The following is a 16,867-nucleotide window of genomic DNA, read 5'->3' as shown; positions in this document are numbered from 1 at the left end:
CGATTGAAGAGGGAGGAGGCACGATCAGGGGAATAAACCACGTCGAAGATTGCACAACCGAGCTTATCTCATGATGAAGTTTTGTGACCATTATTCTCTTTCGTTTTGGATCGGACCAAGCTTCTAACCCATAGATAAAAAGTTTGGCTTTTTTTCTTTCTTTTTTTTATTATTATTGGTGAAGTAAGCAGATTGGTGGAATGCTATGCTCTATAGATGGTTAGGAATTAATTTCGGAAACTTGAAATTGTTAGGACATTGGAAGTGAAATTGTGCCGAAATTCATTTCTGTTTTTACAGTCAAGTCTTTTCCTTGCTTTATGTCCTTTAGTTTGCAACATCCAGATGTGTTAGCAATGGCCAAAATATATTTGTTTTTTTAGTATTTATATAATTTTGATTTTTTTAGTATTGTTATGGCATTTAAAAAAATAATAACAAGGGCAAAATTAGAAATTTGAAAAATAAGTTATGATAGTTTTGGAAAAAAAAAAAGGTTTCGGCATTTGACTAAATGCTGAAAGCTCAAAACTAGTCCCTACTAATATTGGACTTTCAGCTTTTCCAGTACTAACTTTAATTTGAAAGCTACTTCAAAATGGTTGCCAAACAATCCAGTATTTCCCCAAAAGGCTTTGAAAGTTGAAAATCCTTTGAGAATGTTAAACCAAATACATCATCAAACTCCCCATGATGAGTCCAACCCTAAGTTCGTCCTATCTGCCAGCCTTACTAAATCTCTAGATTACGAGGTCATGGCCATCCACAAGAAGCGCGGACGGTGACTGTGGTTTTGGAAACCTGGGGACGAGGAGTGGACGGCGGTGAATATTCCTAGTCCTGGGATTACATTTGGGATGCCATATTTTATAAGGGGTGCTTTTTTGCTATTGATTGTCATAGTAGGATATTGAGGTGTGATGGGAATGGGCCAACTCCATTTGAAACTCAAGTGATTTTGGAGATGCCGGGAAGGTTTATATATCAAGCACACCCCGATCTAGTGCAATTATCAACGGAAGATCCATTACTTCTGGGTGGAGTTTATTTAGTGCAGTCAACAACGGGATCACTCTTACTTGTGTCACCATGGGAAAAAGTTGTACCCGATCGAATCTTTCGATTTCGGTTTTACAAGATTGACTTGAATACTTAAACATGCACAGAAGTTAAGAGCTTGGAGAACATGTCCCTCTCTTTTTGGGCCTCAGTTCTTCCTTCTCTTTGGAGTCCGTTGAAAAGCATCACATTAAACCGAATTGTATTTATCTTACTTATGATCAATGGCCCCGGCCGAGTGAAGAGAGAGGAGGCATGGACATGGGAATATACCACATTGAAGATTGTACAACCGAGCTTTATCTCGTGGCGACGAATTATGACCGTAATTCTCTTCCACTTTGGATTGGACCAAGATTTTAACCCACAGGTAAATAGTTTGGCTTTTATTTATTATTGATGAAGTGAACAGACTACTGGCGGATTGCTATGCTATAGATAGTTAGGAATTGATTTCGAAAACTTGAAATTGTTAGGTCATTGACACTGAAATCGTGCTGAAATTCATTTTGATTTTTACAATCAAGTTTTTTCCTTGTTTTATTTCCTTTAGTTTGCACATTCACATGTGTTGGGAACGGCCAACACATATTGGTTAAAGCGACTGCTTGGTTCTCAATGCATTACTCTCGAATATGAATGCGTCCGTTACACGCTTTAATTTTCGCCTCAAACAATGACGAATTTTTGGCAATACTAGTCTACATATCATATCTGTTCTATTTCAAAAACTAAAAATAGTGAGTGCAGTATTCAAGACGCATCTTTTGGATCATATGAGATCCCTACTTTCGTTTTTCCTTGACCTGTACATTTTAATTCAGTTCATGCGCATACAGTAAGAATCTGTTCACCAACGCTTTCTCTTGATTGTATAGATAAAATTATGGTGTCGTTCGTTTGTACGGAAAATGTGACATTTCTTGAATATATTTTCCTATAAGCCATTTTCTAGGAAAATGATAATATTTTCTAATGTTAGGCTAAAATTTGAAATTGAAGTGGAAAACATTTTCTCATGTTTGATATTTGATTTGATTTTTCTCCATGCACTTCTTTGGATCATTTTTTGTTTTTATTTTTTATTTTATTTTAAAAAATTCAATTTTTGAATTATTCTTCATTATTCTTTTCTTTCATTTTTTTCCTCAGTCGATTGTCGGCAACGACAGGTGAGGACTACATCAGGCCTTGCCGCCCTCTAGTGGCGCTCCAGTGTCACCTATTTGGTGAAGTCCAATCCTCGTCACCTTCTGGCAAGGCTCGAGTGTCGTCGATCTGGCGAGGCTTGAGCCTTGTGGCCTCTGGTAATACTCAAGCCTTATCGCTGTCTAGCGATGCTCAACATCACCGATTTAGCAAGCTCCAGTTGTCAGTGGTGGGTCGTTAGCCTTCGCTAGCCTTTGTCAAGGACGGCGATCGACTAAAAAAAAAAGGAAAAGAAAAAGAAATGAAAAATAATAAAACTTAATTAAAAATTAATTAAAAAAATGGTATTTGATAAAAGAAGGTATGAAAAATATTTTCCTCATTTTCAAATTAAAAAAACATTAAAAGATTTTTCCTTTTGGAAAATGTTGGAAGTAATTTTCTTCCCGGACGAAGCCCAAGAATAGAAAAAGGATCGCTTTTCAAGTTTCTGCATAGACAGAATCGAGAGAGATCATTCTCGGGTATTTCATGACAAAAGCCAATCCCCCACCCGCCAATCAATTACTTGCACGTGGCATCTCATGAGCGCGCGCGAACCCCGAGGTCAGCCACGAAAGGTGGAACACGTGCGTGCCCCTTGCCCTCCGATCCTGAGCGGGTCGCGTTTCGCGCGTGTCGATTTCCTTTTGGCACTCCTCGTCGTCGGGGGCCTACCTATCTACAGGACAACTGAAAAACACGTGATTCCGCTTGGTAGGCCTACTACCGCTCACCCTTACGCCAATTCATTATCTTCTTCTCGGCCATACAAAATGGCCTGGTCACTCGTCAGGTCTTGATGAGCCTTTTCTTTCTCTTGTCCATTTTTGAGCTGTGAAGATGGATATCCAAAGCTCTCTTTTATGGAGGGGCTTGCCTTAGCCTGTTGCCAGCCGAGTAGTTTTCATCGTGGTACGATGTCGATGTGATGATTGATCGCGATCTCAATACTGTGACCTAAACTCGAGGAAAGGTAGTTGCCATTATGACGGGGTGACCGGGGATTTGTCTCGTATTGGGAAACTTTAAAGCCTCGAGCAAGGATGTGGTCACCTTGACCGAAGTTGTTCGGACATTGGTACGTGACAGCAATGGGATTAGATGCCATAATGCTTTATTTGGAGGATGATGTATTTATTTTAAAGGGTAGATGCTCATCTATTTTATAATTGAAGCTAAATCTTGAATTTGTTGTCGACTTTTCATATGACCAAAATACCCTTAACTCGTTCTCCAATCAATTATCAATCCTCATTACACGAACCAACACCAACATGATTATTTATATTTAGGGTGGTGACATCATTAGCGCTTGAACTATTCCTCTTTATTTAATTTATTTAATTTTTTATTTTATGTCATCTTTGAATTTTTCAAATTTTTGTATTTCATTTAATGTTTAATGAAATTTTCTTACAATGTTGTTAAAGTAATTGACTTTTCATTTTGTTTGTTCAATTTCATCTTGAAACTTTATTTGTTGGTCCATTCTTTCTCATACCATTTGGTTCTTTTCTTGATGTTTTGTAAGATAAACCTCAATAACCCTTATCCAAAACTAGTCATTTTCAACACGGCAAACTGACAAAACATACACACCACACATCTTAACGTGCTTGTAAAAGCTTGATCATATTCAATAATAAAAATGTTAGGTAGAAATTGACCTTATGCTTGTTTATGATGCACTTGGACTCGTTTAGTCAAGTAATCTACAATATTACCTGTCTTAAGAAATATCTTTTGACACGAAATACACTGGCAAGCATTTTTATATATAATAATTCATATCTTAAATTTTTTTGTGTTGTGTAATCCATTTAAATAACTCTTACGTTTGGATTTTAAAGTTTTGACATAAATACAAGAACATTTTGTGTTAAGATTTAATCTAAATTTGATATGAAGCTATTGAGAGAAAGAAAAAAAGAACAGCTTATAAACTAAATTGAATGGAAACGAGATTAAACAAAAATTATGTTAAGACATACATCAAACAAAATTTTCCCGTCTATGTAAGCAAATTCCATGAGTTAGTTTATTGAAATGAGCTTTTCTAAAAGTTTAGAAATGAAGTTGGAAAAACAATAATTCAGGAACTTCACTGGATATATTTTTATGTCGGATCATATCACATGATTTTAGCTTCTTCAAGTTCTACCTTGGCTCCCATTCTCTTTATAGATAAGTCTCTCTTCAGCTTTGTTTATTTCACCAAAAAGAAATAATTCAGGAAATTATTTTCTTAAGAACGATCTATTATATTGCTCGAAATAATATATTAGTGAAAAAGTATTTTTATTATCGACAACAACTTATATCTAAATGTTTTCGTGAACAATAAAATATTTTTTTCGCTAATTCATTTTTTTAAGCAACAGAAATGATTATTTTTATGAAAATGTTTTCTAAATAATTCATTTTTAGCAAAAATAAATGTAACTATAATTAAAAAGAAAATAGTTTCCCAGAAATGATCCTCACACAGCCGCCTCTAAAATTTGATGTTGTTCAATTTCATCCAACACACATTCGCAATTTTTTATCCTAAAACCTTAATTATCGTTGGAAAAACTCGGCCACCAATAAAGCATGGCAAAGACACATAAATTATTAGTTAATAATAATAGTAATAAATTACGTCATAAGTAATTCCATGGAGTAGCGGCACGGCAACTTCTCATTTCGAATGTTAACGGCCGGATGGTTGACTCGCGAGTCGCCGAGTCAGCCCATCGTCCTTCCGGATCGAGTTCCTATTTTTGCCACATTTTTTAAATTTTTCTAACTGAGATTCCCGCGGTCACTCTATTTTATTTTTTATTTTATTTTGGGGTTTCCGATTATTTATTTATTTATTAGTTATCCGGGAGCCTCGGCGAATCCGCCAGGATGACGGAAACGCCCTCCGCCTCCACGTGCGCCGAGCGCCCGCGGGTGGGGGCCGCTGCCCCGCCGCCCCCGGCCCCCGCCCCCACCTCGCTGGCGTCGGCTCCGTCGTGCCGAAAAGGACTGCGCAATGAGTACCTCCACTTTCCATGGTCCCCCCCCACGCGCAGCAGATCTTGTCAGAATATACGAACGCGAAAAGCCGTCACGCTTTTCTCCATCTCTCTCTCTCTCTGCCTTCCCTCTTCGCTTCCAGTCAGCAACACAGTAGAGAGAGAGAGAGAGAGAGAGAGAGATGCTGCTCAGTCAGCTGCAGAGCCCGCGGCCGCCGTGGATTGCGCCGCCTCCTCGCCTTCCCGGGCGCCGCCGCAATCCTCCTCCTCCTCCTCCGCCGAGGTGCTCATCTCCGCCTCTCTCTCTCTCTCGCTCTCTCTCGATCTCCGCGTTGAGTTTCGTTGTGGTGCGGAGTAGGCTTCGATCACGCGACGTCTAGGTGATTATTAGGATGGCGACATTGACCTTTTCGGATCGCGTTCGCGTGTCTCGTCGAGGTTGAGGCGGGGCCTGATTCGTGTCTTGCTGTCGCGGCCGGCCAGGAATTGATTGCTGCTTCTGAGAATCCGCGAGTGTTGAATACGAGGCGCAACGCCGATAGCGGCTAATTAATGATGCTCGCAATCCTCCGTGAATGAGACAAAAAGCGCTTTTTAATGTCTTTTGCCGCGTTTCCTTCCTTTTCTCTTCCTTCTTTTTTTCCGGTCGGGATTGTGACAGATGGTTTGTGGTTGATCAATCGAAATTACTCTGACCGGCGAAGATTCGATGAACGAATCTGGTGCGAACGAGAATTCGAGATTTTTTTTTTTTTTAATGAATTAATTGCTTCGATGCTCTGTCGAGAGCACCAGTCGACGATGATGAAGCTGGAATGTGCGCGGTATTTGCATTTGTATAACGAAGAGTAAGTCTTCTGTTGAATGGGGATAGATCTTTCGTTATTTTCTCCGGAGGGAATCCGAGAGATTGATGAGATGGCAATTTACTTGTAAATAGAAGTCTCGCGGTACATTCTTTGCGGTTCGCTGGTGTTTATGGTAGAGCTGGACTTTTCGAGAAGCTGACACACAGACATCATCTCTCTTTTTTCTCCCCCAGCAAAGTGATGCGGATACAATGCTTGTGGTTCAAACATGCGGCTTTTTGTCGGCGTGGCACCGCGAGGCGCAAGGAAGGTGAGTTGTTTGCATTCTCTGTCAATTTTTTTTTATGGTGTTTTGAAGCCCTTTCACCCATTTGAAGAAAGATCGCTTGATTGCCATTTATTTAATGTTGTACCGAGCAAAAGATCTAAATTGTGTGCTTGGTAGAAATTTTCATATGTTACAATTTGTGAAGTAGAGTCTAGGGGGAAGCTGACAGGTCCAGGAATTTAGTGAAACCTCCAGTTGTTTTGTGGGTTATCCGATTCTCCAGGCTTAGTCAGGTCAGAAAGGGCGCGACTGTGAGGAGTCTGTCCTTCTATCTCTGCGCCAGTATGCTGTGAGTGTGGTACAGAAGTACTTAACCACACGTGCTAGGTGATGGAATAGTGAATTCTAATCACTTTTCTCCCCTGAACCCCAAAATATTCCAGCAGATTGACAGTAATTTTGAGTCATATGTATGCATTCATTTATGGTGGGGCAGCCGCTGCGAGCATCACTGCTATTTTTATATTTTGAAAAGCTGAGGTCTGTTCCTATATTTTAGAAGCCTGGAATGAAGTCATTATTTGTCATCCGCATCGATTTGTGTAATGCAAATAAGTTGACTCACAAACTTTCATATCCACTTCTGGCCACATTCTTAGCATACTGATTTCGCTATCTATCTGATATGCCCTTGTTTCTACCAAGTCTTCCGCATCACTTAACGGATGAATCTTTTTTCCAGGGAAATTGGATGGCAGATCCCAGAGAACCTGGGATGGTCTGGACTTGAGAGTATGTGCAGGGAATAGGAACAATTTTGATGTGAAGTTCTTTGCGATGGGCCAGAGTAGGGATTATCAGGTGAGATGTAACTGCATTTGTCAAGTATCTCGAAATCTCAAGGTATATGCAGGTTAATGCATCAGATACCACTCTTAATCTAAAATATTTGTGCAAGGACTTGTACTGGACCAGTTAAATTCATTATTTGGTTCTATTTTGGAGTCTGAAATAGTAATTAACGCTATTGACACTGCCCTTTTATTGTATGCTTCACCAATAACTAGCAAACTGATCTTTGGATTAGAGTATAACTTTTCCTGCTTGTCAAAATTGGAAGTCTAACATAACTCACTTTTTCTACAGGATCCCCACGTTAGATCAGTGATGAGTAATTTGCCATTGTACGGGTTTCTCAGGTTGTCCCAACTGAATTCTGCCTTCACGTTGACAAAGATTTTTCAGCAGCTCCTACCACATCTTTTTCAGAAATTTCTGGCTTCAGGCGTCCCATTTGCCTGTATGTCTAACTCCTTAAATAAACCAACACCTCTTAACTTGGACGTGTCCTTGCCTTCACTCGGAGACATCAGATGGCACTTTGCGCGAATGATATATTTGTTCAACATCCAACTTGAGCGAAACATTGCCACGTAGGTGAAGTCATTGCCTTTTTTCCCCCTCTATGTACCTGTATGTCCCTAACTCATCTTCAGTTCAAATGTTATATTTGTCCAACATCCAACTTGAGTGAAACATTGCCACATAGGTGAAGTCAGTGCCTTTTTTTTGGTCCCATGTGCCTCTATGCCCGTAACTCATCTTCAGTTTATTTTAGGGCCTGTTGGTCAGTTCCTCATGGTTGGTTACTTGTTCTAATTGTCTTTTTCATCCCTATATGGGGGTGCTTTCTGAAGTTGATATGTGAAGCTGCAATTACTTCTTTCCTTCCAGTGACTTTGGCCAATTTTTGAGCTGTCAATTTTCGTTTCATTCATCTAAGAAGGCTTCAATTATTGAGAGGGATAAATTCATTGAGAGTAAATTAAATCAATTAGATTTTGAAAATTCTACAGCCATCTGAGGTAACATGAAAAAGAATTAGTAAAGCTACTAAATACTAATAGCAGTTATGAGGATAACCATAATTCAGTAGATCGATCAACTTATTTACAGACAGAAATCTCCTGCCTTGAATAAAGCAAATTAGTGAATTTCTCTCAAGAAGTAGCTGGCAATTTTATCACCAATAACTTTTTGAATTTGCAATGTGTCTTGCTATTGTTATGTGAAGTATCACAGTGTCAACAATCTAAGGAAGTTGTGCTTCACACTTTCATGATTAGCATCTAGTTTTAAATTGGATAATTTGGATGTTTCTGCAGTTAGCCGGGATTGAAATATCAAATGAAGGAAAGTATCCGAGCTTTAGTTGGGATTGCTTCATTTTGCTTTCCGGTTTTAAAGTGTCAGTAGTTGAGAAAGTGACAATCAAATCAACATCTCACAAACCTTCTTTGCCATATTTAGCGCACAACAGGGTTGGGACGAACACATTTTCACTTTCTTCATTCCCGGGCGCTACATGCATTCATATACGTATTCTATCGTGACTCCAATAAATAGCGAGGGTATTAGCATTGCTGTTTCGACTCTGGAAATAACTTCCTGAATTTATGTCTTAGCATATAAGAGCATCATTTGGCTTATGACTTTAGTTCTGGGGTAGTTTTGTTTGAGATGACTTTATAATGTTCAGATAGTTTATATACTTTTAAGTTATGATAAGTTAGCCTACTAGAACTGGTATTATCTACACTATGATGGTATAAATGAAAATTTAAGATCAGGCTTTTGATTGTAGAGTTCTGATACTGATGCACTTTAGTGGCATCGCTTGGTGGGCTATCATGCACATTTTGGATGGCATTAGCATGATGTTCTAATGTTTCACGTAAAGCACTGATACATTTCTCGTGAATGGCTGTAGGTTCTTTGTAGTGCTCCTGTTGGCATGCTTCTCTTTTGTTGTCATTGGTGGCTTCCTATTCTTTAAGTTCAGGTAACCCCTCATCTTTACGTTTCAAACAATTACATATGTGGAGTTTACTTTTCACGTTTATGCTTAGCAAATGGAACCAACGAAAGATTCGGATCTTTTAAAAGTGGCTTAAGTACTGAACGTCAAAGAAAAGAAGCAAAAGGAATTGATGAATACACAAATGGAATCTTTCATTTGTTGGTTGATCGGTCATTCCTTTCTATATTGAAGGGGGAGTAAAGAACCACTTGAGGATTGCTTTTGGGAGGCATGGGCATGTTTGTGCTCATCATCTACTCATTTGAGGGTGAGTTGGTGCTATGACATTTGCCGGTGTTTTCCATGAGTTATATAGGTTACTACAACCTTCATGCTGCTAAGATTATCTATATTTATATCTGGTGCTAAGGATTTGATTTGAACTACAGCAAAGAACACGTTTCGAAAGGGTTATTGGCTTTGTTCTTGCTATCTGGGGAATATTATTTTATTCTCGCCTACTAAGCACCATGACGGAGCAGTTCCGGGTAACCACCAGCCAAAATAAAAGAGAATTTTTCTTTTTTCCTTTTTCTATCTAAAGGTTGATCTCTTCAACTTTTGTCATCTACAGAATAATATGCAAAAACTCAGAGAGGGAGCACAAATGCAAGTTCTAGAGAGTGATCATATTATTGTATGCGGAGTAAATAGCCATCTTGGATACATATTAAAGCAGCTTAATAAGTATCATGAGTTTGCTGTTCGCCTAGGTACTGCTACAGCTAGGTAATTTTTGTCTAAAGTTTGAATAAGTTTATAGAAGTATGTTCTGTTTTTCTAATGTCTTTGTGGTTTTTGTTGGTCATCTGTCAATAGGAGACAGAGGATTCTTCTAATGTCTGACCTCCCGAGAAAGCAGATGGATAAGATTGCTGACAATATTGCCAAAGATCTTGGTCATATTGACGTCCTCACCAAGAGGTATACCCATCTTATGATGGAATAAAGGGGTGTCTCACCAACACTTGGGGAAAAGTCGTAAGGTTTATTGGTAACTTAGTAACCTATCCAATTTGGTCAATTTGTGTCCTGAAGTTGTATGTTATCAGCGAAGCAGGAAATATTGTCCTGGATTCTCCTAGTCCAATGAAAGTTTTAAACTGAATCATAGCTTCTTTCATAGTTCAAGCATAAACAGGTCGCAACATTTGACTTGCATTGAATGACCATTTATTTATTTATTTATTTTTTGGTAGCAATTCTGTTTGTGTTCTGTCTTTTTACTTTCTTTTTTTTTCCTTTTTTCTGTGTTGAGGCTATGCCATATCAAAGCTCTCACTCTTTGCTTTTCTGTTGACAGTTGTAGTCTTAGTTTAACAAAATCATTTGAAAGAGCTGCAGCAAGTAAGGCTCGTGCCATTATTATACTACCGACAAAGGGAGATAGGTGAGAACTTATATAGCAACTTTTGCATATTCTTGTTCTTTTATACTCTCAAATAACAGAGGCATCAATATCAAGGAAAATGCTGTTCCTGTGGCAGTTGGCTTGTGAAAGATGCTTTTAAGTTTTGTCCTGCATTGTACCATGCAATTTTACCTCGTAATACCCTTTGCAGGTGGAATTTACTTCTGTTGTAGAATAACAAAGAACTCCACAAGCTTGCATGCAAAAATCAATAGATCCTTCATCCCATGCCAATGCAAAGCAATTCCCAAAGCAGATTTTGTTCATCTTGGACAGTGCTAGCCTGCTTTGAAAAATGTGTCTTCAACTAGGGAAAACTGCTCTCTACCACATTTTACATGGTATATTGGAAGAGAAAAGCAACATAAGATTCTTAGGATGCTGTAGTTAAAACTGGTTGCAAGCTTTGTGCAGTGTAGTGAAGGGTTTGGAGTTTTTCTATATGCAGTTTCTTAACATCTTCTTTTCATTTTAGAGAATTTCAACAAAATTTGCTCTTATATCTTAAGAATAATAACTAATGAAGAGAACTTTTTGTACATTTTACGAATATGCACTGGCTGAGTGAGAGGAGCATTTGTTTTTTTGGGGGTTGTGCTGAGGCAAAGTGCAGTGTGGGCATTTAGTTAGTAGGAGGTTTTTGTGATAGCAGATAAATCTATGTGCATGGCTTGGAGAACTTGTGATTGCTCATTTTCAAGTCTTGGAGACAACAGCACATTTTCCTCTGGATGACAGAAAGTATAATTATTTCTTCTATCAGAGGGTTGCTGAAGCAGAAATTAATTTTGAAATTCCTTTTCCTCAGGTATCAAGTTGATACTGATGCCTTTTTGTCAGTGCTGGCGCTTCAACCTATTCCGGAGATGGAATCAGTGCCTACCATTGTTGAGGTACTAGAACAAAATTGCTTATCTTCATTTGCTTTCCCTTATGCTGGAAGTTAATATTCTTGTGATGGCTTGTGCTTATCATCTCAACTTGCAGGTTTCAAATTCCAATACTTGTGACCTTTTAAAATCAGTCTCAGGCATAAAGGTGGCACCTGTAGAGAATGTTGCATCAAAGTTATTTGTTCAATGCTCTCGGCAAAAGGGGCTCATAAAGATCTATAGACACTTGCTCAACTATCAAAGTACTGCACTAATATTCCTTAAACTCTTACATCCATGGAGACTACATTCTATCTATAAAAAAAATTTCTTTAAAAAAATTGGTCACTTGGCCAATTGGAAAAATGATACTAGAGAAGGATAGATTGGTTTCTCTTTTTTCCATTGGTTTATTTCGGCCTCATAGTAAAATGAACAAATGCTTGTAAAGTAGAAAGAAAGCAACTTAGCTGTTCTCTTAATGTTGGAACCCTAGTGAGAATACTTACATAATCTGCTTGATCATATTGCAGAAAATGTGTTTAATCTTCACAGTTTCCCTCATCTGGTGGGCATGAAATATGGGCAGTTAAGACGTGGATTTCAAGAGGTTACATGAATTTGCTGAGCTATATATATATATATATCCTCTAGAGTTTATTTTCTGTTTGCTCCTTGTTTACATTTGGCAGTTGATGTTATGCAGGCAGTCGTTTGTGGCCTCTATAGGAGTGGGAAGCTACAGTTCCATCCAAGTGATGATGAGATTGTGCAACATGGTGACAAAGTAATGAGGACATTAACTTTTATAGTTCTAAGTTTCCCTTGAGACTCACATAATCCAGCATATTTGTTGCTCCTCTTTTTTTCTGTAGAAGCTGTGCATGGTTAACATCAGTTGAGGCATTCTTTCATATCAGCCATACTATCATGAAAGTCCCAATGTTTAGAGGATACTTTATTTTTACACCCCGGACTTTAGAGCCCTTCTTTTCACTGTTTTAGGGTGTAAAACACAACACCCATTATGTTTGTTATACAAGGTGCCACTATTTAAAGTTTAGGATACATAGTACAACACCCTGAATTGTCACTTTTTGAATTTCAAGTTGCAATATGTAAAACCCTTGAAGTTCAAAAGGGGGTAAAATTAAATCTTCCCTTATATTGAAGAGCTATTGTGAAGAAGATAATGTAGAAAGTATACCTGAAAAGCCCAAGTTTTCTCGCCAGCACAGTTGAATTATTTATTAACATGTTTCCAAGGGAAGTTGTAATTTTTTTAACTCCTCCTAAGTGATCTTCAAAGGTTTTAACTTGATCATGCTGCTCTCTCTCTCTCTCAAGGAGTAATTAGTGATTTCATGAGCCATTGCTTCCTCCATGTTGCCTGAAGTGTTTCTAATTATCTTTTGATCAAACAATCAAAGGTTTACATCTTTGATCAAACTCATGTAGTTCTTTCACCAATCCTTGTCCAGATATTATTCATAGCCCCTGTGCATGGAAAAAGGAGACCACAAATTGCATCTTCAAATACCAATAAAGATGGAGTAGGTTCCATAAGAAATCTGGAAGCTGTTGCAGATAATAGTGATAATTCAGATGCCTTGGAATTGTTAAAAATGCGGCTTGGTCGCATTGTCAAACGGTCAAAAAAACTGGGCTCAAAGGTATGGATTTTCTAAAACATGGATATACAGAGAATTAGCATTCTCACATAGCGTTCTCATTTTCTGTTTACTTTCTTGTGGACACAGGCATCTGAGTGTAGTTTGGGACCTAAAGAATGCATACTTATGCTTGGATGGCGCCCTGATGTTGCAGACATGATTGCCGAATATGACAATTATCTTGGACCTGGCAGTGTGGTGGTATGCTTTCATACAGCTGTGTAGCGTATCACCTTGCAATTATTTTGTTTTGGTTTTTGATGTGCATAGTTAATATCAGCTTGTTGCGCGTTAAATTTGCTTCAAGAATGCACTTTTGGCATGTAACTTCTTGTGGCTTTTTTATGCTTAAATTTTGTGGATGAGGGAAAATGTAAGAGAAGTCCACTTGTTGGCCAAAGTAAAAAACTTGCTAGTTACTCAGAGAACCAGAAAAGAGATGCCTATCGCGTGCACCTTTTGCTCATCGCAGAAAAGGATTAATGCAAATTTTTTTCATTAAGATTTCTTAAAGTTAATCATCTGAGGTCAAACCTGAAGACCAAACTTTTGTTTTCAGGTAGCGGCTTCGACTAGCTCATTTTTAAGTGAGAATTTACCTCACAGGATATGACATTCATTATGAGTTTCTGTGCAAGTAAAGGCTGTAATCTGAGCATTACTTTTGGTCATCAAGCACGACATGATTTGTCTTCCATCAAAAACATTGTTGCCCAAATGCATTATTAAGTGACTGACAAGTTGCTTCTCGAGTCACTTTGAGACATCAACATCTACTATTGAACTAAATTTTCTTTTTGGGGCTTCTGTCAAGGATTAGGTGCTGTGGATCCTGACGTGTTAGGTATTGTGTGATTCTGTTCGCGAGCTGCTTCTTCCGATTTGAATAATAATAGACAATTAAAGATCTTCATTTTGCGATTTGTTTCTTGACAAGGACATAAATTTATTTGCGAATGTATGTGTGCTTATGTTCCTAGATTTGCAGTTTACAATCCGTTCATTTCTGTACACATATTTGCAGGAAATATTGTCGGATGTGCCCATAAATGACAGGAATAAATTAAGCAACCCTGCTGGTCAGCACAGACTAAAAAATATCAGGGTCTCCCACAGTGTATTGTCCTGTCTCTCTACTCTGTCTTTCCTGTAAAGTCTCCCATTTCACATTTTTCCTTTTGTCTTTAACAAATGTGCTGTAGATTGGGAACCCAATGGACTATGATACCTTAAAGATGACTATTATCAAAATTCAAAGCTCAATCAAGAAGAATGAAAATATTCCCCTTTCAATTGCTGTAATACCTGATAGACAATGGCTTGTTGGAGGTACTTATCTTTCAATTAACTAGAGAAGTTCAACCTGATGGGTGGATTGCTGACCCCTGTTTCGGTTCTATTCTTCTTGGTTTCTCTCTTAGACCCATCCAGGGCAGACAAGCATTCTGCATATTCTCTTCTCCTTGCTGAAAATATTTGCAGTCAACTTGGTGTGAAGGTATCCCTCTTCAGGCTTTAATCCAGTCGCGTGACAGATTCTTTTCTATATAATTTTTCTTTAGCATCCTAGTTTTACCACGTCAACTGCACATTTGATTGGGAAAACAAAGGAATGATACAAGTTAGATCAATGCAGGCACAAAATCTGGTTGCAGAAATTGTCGACTCGAAGTTGGGTAAACAAGTAATTTTCTTTCTGTAGGCTCATGTTGTCTCCTTAAGTGGAAATTTTCCGTGCTTCATAGAAATCCAAGTAAACGGTGTATGAATACTTGCAGATTGCAAGAATTAAACCATCCCTAACTTATATAGCAGCTGAGGAAGTAATGAGCCTCGTAACTGCCCAAGGTCCTTTTCTTCTTGTTAATCTCTTTTATTTTCTGTGCTTGGTGTTAGCTGCTTATCTAAAGAAAATATAGAAATAGAATGAAATTTCTGAGAGTGATTGAGCTGTTTCTTTGTGTGACAGTGGCAGAGAACAGTGAGCTGAATGAGGTATGGAAGGACATTCTTGATGCAGATGGTGATGAAATATATGTTAAGGTAAATGCTGCTTTGACTCCAAATTTATTTCGTTTGTTGGTCTCCTGATTTCATGTATGTTAGATACTTCCCTGCTGCAGTCTGAGAGTCTGATCACCGTGTAGCCCATTTTAGTCTTTGTTCCATTAGACTCGAGTGATGTCTACTGCCCCTTTAAGTGATGATGCATCAGTGTTGCTCTGTAAGCCAAAAGAAAGTGATAATAGAGATTTCCTTTTGTGTGCTTAATTACTCAAAATGAACATTTAGTATTCATTCAACTAGTTCTTGAATAAGTTGTTTCTAAAATATTAAAGAGCAACTTAGGTAATGCTCAGGTCAGTTTTATCTGATATGAACGAAGAAGTACATCTGAATTCTCGAGTCCCATGTAACATTGAAGTACCCCTTTTGCATAATAAAGAGGAAGACCAAGTCCCAGGCATTAAATTCCTTTAGTTTTAGAAATCACTTAACTATTCGGGGTGTTCATTGACCATCATTTTGCCCAAGTTAGAATCAATTGGTCTAGGCACTTGGTGTGGCGGGTAGGATTATAAAAAAATTGTGCACCATTATTGGGTCTACTGACAGTGTAAATAATGAGTTACAGTTTCACCGTTGGATAGCTAACGTTTGGATGAAGCCAATTACATGACTAACTTTAAGAACACCTGTCATCCGTCCAATGATGAATGTGGAAAGAGTATTTTTATACCGACGGTGGACTAATAATTAGCCAAAAGAGTATCGCATGGTTCACCAATAGAATTTCATGCGATGCGTCTTCTCACAGGATATCAGCCTCTATATGACCAAGGGGGAGAACCCATCGTTCCACGAGCTCTCAGAAAGGGCACATCTGAGACGCGAAGTTGCCATAGGCTACGTGAAAAACAACAAGAAGGTACGTATACTTTGCATTTGAAGATGGAAAACTGCTTCAGCTGTTTAATTTGTACGTTTCATTAATTGCAGGTCCTTAACCCAATCCCAAAGTCCGAACCCTTGTCCCTTGAATCGACAGACTCTTTAATTGTAATATCAGAGCTTGAAGGAGAACAACCTATTGTTGGGTGAATCGTACATTCACATGTCTTCTTGCCCCCAAGTCCTCGCATCTCCCTTTTGTTATGGAAGTCGAGGTGAGGGCATAAAACTATTGTGTACTTAGAGAAAAAAAAATGTATCAATTTTGCAGTCTGCGGTACGTGAACTTCTTGTGGAATTCATGAGTTCTAGGAGAGGTTTGCTTGTAGTTTTGGTTGGTTTTGGCGGTGCCAAAATTGACAATTTCCTGGTGCTTCAACATTAGGCACTTGGTTCTAATTGTTAGTCAAGTTTATACTACAGCTCATGAAATTCATGTAGATAATTTGTATCTCACCCTCCTGGAGTAAGAAAAGGAACAGAACTACTGCAGTCTCTTTTAAATGTAAGCAGAAGCAGGACCTTTCTAGTGGCTGAACTCTGCTTTCCTACTAGGGTCCTAGTTCTATACCTCCCTCAGTTTCCAAATTCAGCACCCGGTATTGTACAAAGATGGTTCTGTTCTATACCGGAACTGCATTGATCCTACGGTAAAATGTTTGCAAATCTGCAGATCGACCTCGTCTGATGTTGTGTATTAGGAACAGAAAGACAGACAAAGCACATCAAAAGCTTGAGTTGGGCAATAGAGAGATGTCACAGCAACTCTA

The 16,867-nt window shown here is 38.4% G+C and overlaps 1 protein-coding gene across 2 annotated transcripts; it reads left to right on the top strand.

The window, feature by feature from the left end:
- Positions 1-5,344: 5,344 nt before the first annotated feature.
- Positions 5,345-16,635, top strand: LOC104456140 (putative ion channel POLLUX-like 2). 2 transcript variants are annotated; one of them, XM_010070874.3, is made up of 24 exons: positions 5,345-5,535; positions 6,295-6,371; positions 7,072-7,190; positions 7,476-7,762; positions 9,100-9,171; positions 9,382-9,457; positions 9,579-9,677; positions 9,764-9,918; positions 10,009-10,113; positions 10,493-10,579; positions 11,409-11,493; positions 11,588-11,735; positions 12,006-12,082; positions 12,179-12,259; positions 12,954-13,145; positions 13,233-13,346; positions 14,170-14,262; positions 14,348-14,474; positions 14,567-14,643; positions 14,782-14,829; positions 14,924-14,993; positions 15,115-15,188; positions 15,964-16,074; positions 16,146-16,635. In XM_010070874.3, the coding sequence occupies exons 1-24, from the start codon at positions 5,435-5,437 to the stop codon at positions 16,245-16,247; spliced, it is 2,577 nt and encodes an 858-aa protein (XP_010069176.2). In that variant the 5' UTR covers positions 5,345-5,434; the 3' UTR covers positions 16,248-16,635. The 2 variants fall into 2 exon arrangements, with proteins under 2 accessions (XP_010069176.2, XP_010069177.1); XM_010070875.3 differs by lacking the exons at positions 5,345-5,535; positions 6,295-6,371; positions 7,072-7,190 and having other exon boundaries at positions 7,718-7,802.
- Positions 16,636-16,867: the final 232 nt, after the last annotated feature.

Source organism: Eucalyptus grandis, chromosome 8 (genome assembly GCF_016545825.1).
Source record: "Eucalyptus grandis isolate ANBG69807.140 chromosome 8, ASM1654582v1, whole genome shotgun sequence".
Lineage (NCBI taxonomy): Eukaryota > Viridiplantae > Streptophyta > Magnoliopsida > Myrtales > Myrtaceae > Eucalyptus > Eucalyptus grandis.
Note: the sequence above shows the minus strand (reverse complement) of the source record. Positions and strands in the feature narration are given on the sequence as shown.